Genomic DNA, 10667 nt, shown 5'->3' with positions numbered 1-10667 from the left:
TTGGTCCCTAGCTATTACAAATGTGTCACTTTTACTCCTAACAGAGGACTAAAGTGACATTTTCAATAATTGAGGACCAAATCCAGTCTAGTTGATTTTAAACACGAGAACCAAAAGTATTAAAATGCAACAGTCAAGGAACTACAACTGAAATTAACTCCAAAAACATAATATTAAGGTTTTTTTATTTATTAATATTTGAATTATGAAAATAATATAAAACACCAGCACAATCAATACAGGGCTATATATTGGTTATAGTAAGTTTGAGGAGAAGCACACCATCCTGACCAGGATATCAAACCAGATTAGTGAAAAAAGATGATGGAGATGAAAGAAATAGTTAAATGCTCATCTAGGTAAAAGAAAGTTTTAAACAATCATCCTCCAACTGAAGATTTACAGAATGTATATTCTGGTACTTTTCACAACATACTAAATGCAACAATTTACATCATCTTAGATCATTGCCCTTAAAGAGGTGGTTGCTCAAAGCAATAGGTCCAAGAATTTCTTTTCATAGAAGTTGGGATAACTACAAGTTCAAAACTATACCTTCACTCACGGGTACGCCTCTGAAAATGCCTAAGAATAAAGCTGTCAGCATAAAGTGGGTAGTTTTTCCTGATCAAGCCCTTTATGCACTTCCAGTAAGAAAAATCAACAGATTCTCCATCGTTACGCACTACGAATAAACATCTTGATCTTCCAAAATCTGGGTGGTATCCTATCTGTAAACCAGAATCGATAATTGCAGCATTTCAGATTCAGATACAGGGCAATCTAATTATTTGAGTGAGACCTAATTCTTACAAATGCAAGGTGGATGTTGCACAAGTGATGGCAATTTATTTTTTCAAAGCCTTCTCTGTTCTTTTTATAAAGGTTCTGGTACTGTTTAGCAGAATAATTGCATGCATGTTTTCTAGCATACTAGGCTAACAAGATTAGAAGAATTATTTTGGGGAAAACGCTGTGCTAGTAATTTCTTTTCATTTTTGGGTAAATGCAGGTAGTTGAATAGTCATAAAAAAAATGCCTTATACACAACCCCCTTGGTCTCTTGAAGCCATGTGAATATAGAAGTCTGGTTACAACTTGCAAATACTAAACAGATAAAGATAATCTACAAATTCAATTACTTATTTCTTGAAGAAAAAAGTACGAAAGAAGCTCTTATCTTTCTGACTTCCACAAAATAAAATGATTACATCCACTTTTACACCTTTCAAGTATATCTTAATTCTTGCAATTTTTTGCTGCTAATTTTCCAAAATTATTAAAGTTTGTAGTGAGAAGAGTTACACCACTATGTAGATAATAATGATCGAGAAATCTTTGAAAATTATCATGTGCATGACAAAGATTTTCAAAGAACTTCTCATTTAAGAAATCACCTTCCTGTTATGATTGTGTGTGCAGTACTGCAGTCATGCTAAATTCATGGTGTATATGATGAACATATGCAATGTGTCATTTAACAATTCTGAGCAACATTCATGGACAAGAAATTCTAAATATGTAAAATACTAAAATGTAAGTGATGAAATGGATGACAAATCTATGAATTAAGAAAAGGAGAAAGGAAGGGTTACATACAGTAATATAGTTAACACCACATCCAATCTTCTTTTCACCCTCTGGATGGTATGGAAGAAACCTTTCTAAAATAATTTTTTCATGCTCAAAGCTTAGTCTATCACCAGGTTCGTATCTGCCACGAAGAAAATCCCATCCGTAAATGACCTCACTTAATAATTAATATGCGTTCAATAAAAATAAAAATAAAAATAACAGGTGGGATCACTCAAGCACCAGGCATTTCTATGATGAGCAACGCAACAATACGTTGAAAACAGAAATTCTCACTGACAATGTAAAAACAACTTTACTCACAATGCAGAGAAAGCAAGCATACACATACATATACATACCCATATAATTATGAGTTAGACGGCCAACTTTCATCAAGATTGCACATGGTCATGGTAACACTGTAACAGCTTACCAGATATGTGCATACACCTGATTTATAACACTGATAGTGAGCTATATGCAAAATAGCAATAATCACAGTGATGGAAGGAAAGCATGCTGATGTTGCATATGCTTGGTTGAGAGTGATCTTTATGTTCTTAGAAGTGTACTCTGTTGTAATTTGTAAATTAGTAATACAATCAACTACACTTATTTGGCATTTATAAAGAAATCCTTTAATGAAGGAGATTGATTGGTGACATTTATATATGAAAAATCATGATTTGAAGATATAACATATTAACATAGGTCTTCTAAAAGTTGTCAGGTATTAGAAGTGCATTTGATTGATAAACAATTTAGGAGGCATTGACATTTTTTAAATGCAGCACTTGCCTCACTACAAGTCAATAACATATAAGCAATGCATTATACTAGCAAATAATAACAAATCGGTAAGTAGGTAACTCTTTCCCAACAGCTCAGCTGTTACTCTAATAAAATATGAAGAAAATAAGAGAGAGAGAGAGAGAGAAAAGAACAACTAATCAACATTTCTTCATTAATTAATTTTCAAATAAACTATCAATGCGTGCAAAGCCATATTGGAACAACAATAATCAACAATTTTGAGGTTAAAATACTTGAAAGATGAAGCAAACAAATACTTTACCTTCCAGAATGAAGAATCATCCTAGCAAACCCGACAAGCGGAATTGTATCCTCCAAAATCTTTTGCTCCCAATCAACCCAACTCTCTTCGTCACTCCTCTCATTCTCATCGTAATCATCCTCCTCCACTGGCTCTTCCTCTCCGGCAGGCTCCAACGACGGCGTGGCCACCGGTTTCCTCAGCAGCTCTGAGCCGTAAGCGTCCTGGTCAGTCCCAATCCTGCCGCCTTCAGAGCCGATCTTCAGCGCCGTCACGCACCGGCGAAACTCAGGTTGCCTCCACCCGTGAAATGAATGAGAAGACGGCGGCGGCGAGAGTGAATGGCGAGACGGCCGGATTCTGTTTAGGAATTGAAGTTGCAAAGGTCTGGACGAAGAAATTGAAATCATTTCTATATAGATTAGCAAATCCAATAAACTTTTGCTAATTTCGTTATTATTATCGCGAGCAATTCAACATGATAATAGTTTCTCTCTATCGCTTTTGAACTTTGATTCTATGAAGAAGCTGCGAGTGCCGAGAGCGTAGTGTTTTCAGTTGTTCACAGCTTTACACGTTGGGGAAGATTGAAAGAAGATAAAACCCGAACTCCCGAGGTCCGCTTTGGGTAAATGGATTCGGATTCGGATTCGGATTTGGGTTATCTGCATGCCAATTTTGGGTCATATAAGTTATTTGTAATTGCGAAAATAGATAAATAGGTCCCTAAATTTTATTTAAAAAGTTAACTAGTTTCTATAATTTTTAAAATAGGTAATTAAACTATCAACATATAGGGGTAGAAAATAGAAACTGAGAACTGACTGGACGATTCATAATTTACTTGATTGTTGTTCATCGCAAAATATTCTATGGATCTAAGTTTACTTTACAAGGTAAATTTAAGTCCAAAGTACATAATTTACATATTGAATATTACTGAATGTTCACAACTAAATGTTTATAATTTACATACTGAATGCTTACAATTTAAATTGTGAACATTCATTATGTAAATTCAAGATGGACCCAGATCCATGGTAAACTATTGGTTATTCATAGGGGTTGGGTCAATAATGGGCCTTGTAACGTCTTCATTATATTCCATATCAATCAGCGCTATTGGCCAGCATTGTCAGCCCAATGTGCGCCTCCAATTAAATATGAACTATGATAACAACTCTAACATGTATAACAACTTGATGTAAACTCAAATACCTTTAAACCTATTTTTTCAATTAGGATTACAATATGAGATTTACTTGATGCACCTAATAGTCTAATACCCACCATCAAATAGTCGTTGCGACTTTCCTTCGCCATCTAAAATAACTTTAAACTTTTGCATTCATATATAAGGTTCATACCTCCTTTTTATGGTTTTTTTAATAAGATTCGAATCATGCAGCATGCGCCTACTAGCAAAACAAAGTGTATGAATTTATTTTTAATTAATTTACCAGTTAAATTGTGTCCAGAGGCTTTATTTAATACTCTATTTGTTTCATTTTGTCTATCATATTTACTATTCATTAGTCAAACCAACCATTTCTTCATTGCTTACTTTTTTTTTAGTGATTTTTAATTATTTTTTAAATTTAATTTTTTTGTGTGTTTAATAGCACTTGTAACGTAGTTTATAAATATATATAAATTTTATATACTAATATTAAACTTATTATTATGAAAAGTTGAATTAAATATAATAATTTCAGTCAGGCCTCATTAACCGAATTAGACAAACAAATGCCATGTTTGATAACATAGTTAGCTTATCATCAAATTTTGACTTATTTGATCACTATTAGCAGTTTGACTTGGTTAAACAGTCAATATAAGTGCTTGATTAATTCACTTTTTGTAACAATTTATTGCTCCAAAACATAGCTGCTTAAAGTAACTTTTTCAATCAGTTTTTTTTTTTTGAGAAAATCATTTTGCATGTAATCAGGTATAAGCGAACAACTAATTTACCAAACATTTTTCTACAATCAACTAATGGTATCAAATAATCAAACTCACTAACTCAATCAGCTAATAACTATTTATTAAACACTCCAATAATAAGACGAAGGAGTATATACATCATTATATGGATGCGTTATTTTACTTCTGTTAATTAATGTATAAAATATTACTAAATTACATCATTATATGGATACGTTATTTTACTTCTATTAATTAATGTATAAAATATTAGTAAATTTAAAGTATTACTGACTCTATTACAATGTATGAAGCACAACAGTTGACTCCACTGAGGCTCAAACCCACTCCCATTTTTCATGTAGGAGTGTTAGCCGGGAAACCGGATGCCATTAGACCACAAGGCCTTTGGCTACTAAATTTAAAGTTGGTTGAAGCCATGACATTCAAAGAATGCTCACCGATTAGACAATATCGTAACTGAATTAAACTGTATGGCACTCATTCTAAGTCTTCTGAGTAGCGATATAAACTTATTGTATACGAGTTGAGTCGTCATTAGAAATTATCTTGATTTATTATAATCGAGCTTTAATTTTTCTTTTTTTCTTTTTCTTTTTGGTTTTCAATTTCGTCTAGTTAGAAGATTAACAAATCAAGTAACTCATATTCTAAAAAAGTTACCAAATTTTAAATTATTTTGGGATATAGTTTCCCCTCCCCTCTATGTATTTTTAATTTTTATTTCGATTTAATATATTCGTATGGTTTTGTAAAAAAGAAAGTACAAAATATTACTTGTAATAAATATTTTTGAGCAAATATCATTTTTAGTCCGTCAACTACAATACATGTATCAATTTTGGTCCTTGACTATTAAAAATTTCAAATTAGGTGCATGACTATTCAATTTGTATCACATTTGGTCCTTGACTATTAACATTTTCAAATTAGGTGCATGACTATTCATTTTGTATCAAATTTGGTCCTGCTGTTAAATTTTCCAGCCAAATTTTCGGCGAAGTCACCGGTGACCGACTAATTTATTTAATTTTTATTTTAAAAATTATTTTAATACTCCGTAACTTTTAAATAAAAAAAACACTTAAAAATAAAAAATAATAATAAAAAAAATAGAAAACGCCGGTCACCCCCGATGACTTCGCCGGAAATTTGGCCGGAAAATTTAACGGCAGCACCAAATGTGATACAAAATGAATAGTCATGCACCTAATTTGAAAATGTTAATAGTAAAAGACCAAAAGTGATACAAATTGAATAGTCATGGACCTAATTTGAAAATTTTGATAGTCAAGGACCAAAATTGATACATGTATTATAGTTGAGAGATTAAAAATGATATTTTTTCAAATATTTTTTTGTCAAAGACTTTGTGGTTTAGCGGCACTAGGTTTACACTCTCATGTGGTAGGGGTGAGTTCAAGCCTCAGAAGAGATAACTAAGTAGAAATAAAAAAAATATTTTTCATAAATTCGTTTTATGAATTGATCACCCATCACAAAACAACACGAGAACATGAGATTATCCCCTCAACAATCAGTTTATTTTTAGGTGTGACAACTGACAACCTTTGTTGATTACGTTATCTGTCTTTTCATATTGGAATATTTTATACTTTAACCTTAATTGTTTGGTTGAATGTCTTTTCCGAATTCCACGATCCGATCCGAATTGAAGAGCTATTATCCATTTGCATATAAGATATTGTTCATTTGCTCAAGATATTTTGCTCTAAGGTATACTTGTATATATACATTTCCAAAACAACTCAACAACCTCCGTACACCTATAAACCTTCTTTCTCACGTAAAATAGAGTTCCTCAAAGAAAAGTAATGGCAACTGTTGTTGAGAATATGTTACAACCCACCAAATATGAAAGAGTTATTGCCATCTGGGGTGCTCCGAGTGTATTGATTTTGTCATGTTTAATCTAAACTTTTAAATTGATCGCATGTAGTCTTTCGACTTTCAAATTGTTATCATCAGTGGTCCAAGTTAACCATCAATGGTCTTTCAACTATCAAATTTTATTCAATTGTGGTCATCCTATGAGGACCTCGGCTGGTTACATTTTGAAAGTTGATTGACCATTAGTGGTTAACTTGGACCACGGATGGAAACAATTTGAAAGTCGAATGACCACGGGTGGTCAAATTGAAAGTTTATGACTAAACGTGACAAAATCACTAGATTCGATGGACCTCATATAGCAATATAACATTAACTCAAACATGAAATATTACATGTTTAATCATCAAGCAGAAAAAATAAAAAATAAGCGTAAAATAAGTCAACGAATTATACGCAAAATTGTAATTGAGTTATTCGATTCAAAAAATTGTAATTAAATCTCTGAATAATCCAAAATCATGCAATTAAATCAAAAGTGATCGCCTTAATTAGATAAATAGATTATTTAGAGCACATGTTACTTTCGGTTTAATTTTTTAAATTTTAATTTATTTAAAATTAAAATTGATTATTATTTAATTGTAACAATTTGTTTGCATTTTTTGTACTCCCAATTTGTGGCTTCACAAAATTGAAGAGTGTGCGCGCCTATGCTTCTTGTGATTATTAATTTCAATTTGGCCCCATTCACAAAATTCATGCTAAGAGGGAATATTCCCCATGCAGCATGTGATATGTAGCGATATGGGTAGTATATATTCTCAGGAATATATAATAATAATTACTCGGCTTAAAGTAATTGGTTCGTGGCTTGATTTAAACGTCATGACAGGAAGCAGCAGTGTGATATAATTCGTGAGTTACCTCTGCAGAAACTGGGATCAGCTAAGTTAAAAAATATATACAATGATAATTATAATAATAAATTTGGTGTTGTTTCTTTTTGACAAATAAATAAAAATCTTGATTAGATTCTATTGTGCTAAGGTATACCGTATACATTAAATGCGAAGCACAATTTCATGAATCTCGACTTTATAATTGCAATTTGCAAGACTTGAAAATATCCTCTCTTTGTACTCTTTACCTTTTTTTAACTTTCATTTCTTCATAATGGATATGGCTGATGTCCTAATCACACCACTTAAACTACTTAATCTATTTTTTTAATGTGAAAAAACTTATAGTCACAAATTAAGGGTGTCCGTGAGGTAAATCTCGCTCTTATATAATACTCCGCAAAGTATATTGGAGAGACGAATTTGACTAGGAAGACCTTTGTAAGATGCGTTTGACCGTGAAGATGTTAGCAATAATCGAAATCATGACCTTGAGATACGCAAATGCGTTTATAGTAATCATCATCATGACTATTTTGAAATAGTATCAAATGTTAATAAGTATATTTAAGATCATTAAAGAGTATTTGAATCTAATTTGGACTTTTGAGGTTCAAATACTAAATTGATTCCTACTCTTTTGAATACTAAATTAAGAGTAACATTACATTTATTATGATAAAAAATAGCATTTAATTATTCAAATTCAATTCGGCTAAAAGCATTATCGAGTTTGGCTCTTATTCAAGAAAAAGTTTAGCTAATTTTTTTTTAACATGACACAACATTTATTGGGTTAATTTACAAACAATTTAATGAAAAAATTATATGCCTTTTTATAGATTTGTATCACACAACATTTATTAATTGGTTAAAAGGAGAGGACAAAATTAATTGTCCACAAATTAATGATTAATTAAACACTTAAATAACACTATATAGAATGAAAATAAACATCAAGCACACTATCACTATGTATGTAAGGTCTATCACTCTAGTATTAATGCTTGTGTATATCTTTAACTCTCTTTCTTTCTAAAATGTTGAAATCTCCAACTCCAAAGGCCACGAACTCTGAGACTAATGTCTTGGAATGGGTTGGAACTCTGCCTTCTTGTATTAGCCATATTATTTCCGATAATTTGATGTACTCCAAGTTTGTTTGGTTTCAAAAAAATAGAATGAAAATAAGACTTGACTGCTCATCATTTGACAAAGAACGAGCCATAGCGTGCCGCTGCCACGGTGGAGGGCCGCCTGACAAGAAAAGCACCAGATCAGACATCCCAATAAAATGACAGATCGAATTATCACATGGTCCACTTTCTCTACTAAAATAATAGATAAGATTTATTTTTTTCGTGTTTTAAATTTCAATAAATTAATCAACTATATTTTAGGTTAATTAAATAAAATAAAATCACATAATAACCCTACTGGCCACGTCACTCACTATAGATTTCGTTTCAAATCCAAATCTTGATAATACAATTATCATAAAATTTATAAAATAACATTTATAAGTGAACATTTTGATTTGTTGAGGTCTTATCCGTCACAAATAAGATCAATCTTAGTGTGTTGTTCTAATTGATTGGTCAAGAAAATATGCGATTAAAAAAAATAGAGAAAAAGTTTCATAATATATATATTTAAGTTAACCCACAAAATTGAGTCGAGTTTTAGAGTTTGATAATATAAATTGAGTATTGTCAATCAACAATATCCAAAAAATATGAGCGGGAGAAGAAGGATAAGAAAAGAGGGTGATATGTTAGAAATCAAGCTAAGGAGTTGATATTAGGTTATTATATATATATATATATATATAGGCGAGATCAGGTGCAGCCGTGCTCTCCCGTGCGGTTCACACCACTCAATGTTACGAAATACACCACTCAATGTTAAGAAACACACCACACAAATATGCACTGTGGTGTGTTTCTTAACATTGTGGTGTGTTTCATTGCGTTTCATTATGGTGTGTTTCGTAACATTGAGTTGTGTATTTCGTAACATTGAGTGGTGTGTTACCGCACGGCCGCACGGGAGAGCACGGCCGCACCTGAAATTATATATATATATATATAACGTGCGGTCAGTGCGGCCGCACCACTATGTATACAGATATACACTACCCAATGTTAGAAAATGCATCACACAAATATGTACCGTTAGGTACGCATCACCGAAAAACACACCACTAGGTATGCAAATATATATCACACAGTGTTAGGAAAATGCATCATTAGGGACATGGGAGTTATGGTGCATTATTTTGGGTGTGTGGTGTGCTTTTTGATATTTTTGTGTATTTTCATTGTGATACATTTTCTAACATTGAGTGATGTATATTTGTATACATAGTGGTGTATTCCGCACCGATCGCACGGGAAGGCGCGACCACATTTGAATAGAAATATATTTATTTATTTATTTAATTTCAGGTGATAACATCTCATAACGTGAGAATATGCGGACTTTTTCAGTAACGCACGGTAAATTCTACATGAATGTACAATAACTACCCCAGTTTCGTGAATACTACACGAATGCACGGAAACTTATCATAAAAAATCTACCAAAACTTTAATTGATAAGTATAGGACCATACCAATACTCATGCACAATAAATATCTTGGCAAAGTTAAATAAATATTCACCCGAATGTCCTGATGACCCGAGGAGACAAAAATCTGAATTAAATATCACGTAAAAGAACAATTACTCATGTTTTAGTAGAATCTAATCCAAATATTACTATTCAAACCTTTTTTTTTATTTAAAAAAATTGTATAAAATCGAGAGTTATAATATTATATATTTTGTATAGGTATTCTTTATACTACAAATTACTATAATCTTTATTATATATTGCTGACCAAACACATCGCAATTTAAATCATGAATCAAGGTCTAAAATATACATTGTGGACCATAGTCTAGATTATGTACATATAGTTAACTTATTATGTATTATTATAATAAATTATGTACATATTATAATTAATATATTATGTACTTTTAATTTATTTATAAGTACATAATTTTTTTGGGTTACATTCATGATGCAACGTGATCTGATATAATTGACCAACCTAGGAATTGTAAACTTTTCTTAAAAAATGATTTTTTTTACTTGTAATATTTTTTGAAAAAGAAAACGATTTAATATTACCGGGAAGATATTTTGGGGCTGATATTTTCATAGAAGGCGTGCCAAAAAATATCTGGCCGTCTTACTCTAGCTATATGGTACCAAGGAGGATTGGCGGTCTGACACGTGTAAAAGCGGTGACAGCTGGCGCGCTTTTCCCCTCTTTTATGTATCTGTTGGA

At 31.8% G+C, this 10667-nt stretch overlaps 1 protein-coding gene across 1 annotated transcript; it reads right to left on the bottom strand.

Moving 5' to 3' along the window:
• Positions 1-327: 327 nt before the first annotated feature.
• On the bottom strand, positions 328-3217 carry LOC116026754 (protein DCL, chloroplastic-like). Its single transcript, XM_031268132.1, has 3 exons — positions 2651-3217; positions 1600-1714; positions 328-731 (listed from the first exon to the last, which is right to left on the bottom strand). The coding sequence occupies exons 1-3, from the start codon at positions 3037-3039 to the stop codon at positions 558-560; spliced, it is 678 nt and encodes a 225-aa protein (XP_031123992.1). The 5' UTR covers positions 3040-3217; the 3' UTR covers positions 328-557.
• Between the last annotated feature and the right edge of the window lie 7450 nt (positions 3218-10667).

This window comes from Ipomoea triloba, chromosome 8 (genome assembly GCF_003576645.1).
Source record: "Ipomoea triloba cultivar NCNSP0323 chromosome 8, ASM357664v1".
In the NCBI taxonomy this organism is placed as follows: Eukaryota; Viridiplantae; Streptophyta; class Magnoliopsida; order Solanales; family Convolvulaceae; genus Ipomoea; species Ipomoea triloba.
The sequence above is the reverse complement of the archived record's forward strand: the minus strand, read 5'-3'. Positions and strand labels throughout refer to the sequence as shown.

Coding starts and splice junctions, on each gene's coding strand:
- LOC116026754 (XM_031268132.1), bottom strand. CDS start 3,039: ATGATTTCAATTTCTTCGTCCAGACCTTTGCAACTTCAATTCCTAAAC. Junction 1,715..2,650: donor ATGATTCTTCATTCTGGAAG/GTAAAGTATTTG, acceptor TCTTCGTGGCAG/ATACGAACCTGGTGATAGAC. Junction 732..1,599: donor GTGGTGTTAACTATATTACT/GTATGTAACCCT, acceptor TCTGGTTTACAG/ATAGGATACCACCCAGATTT.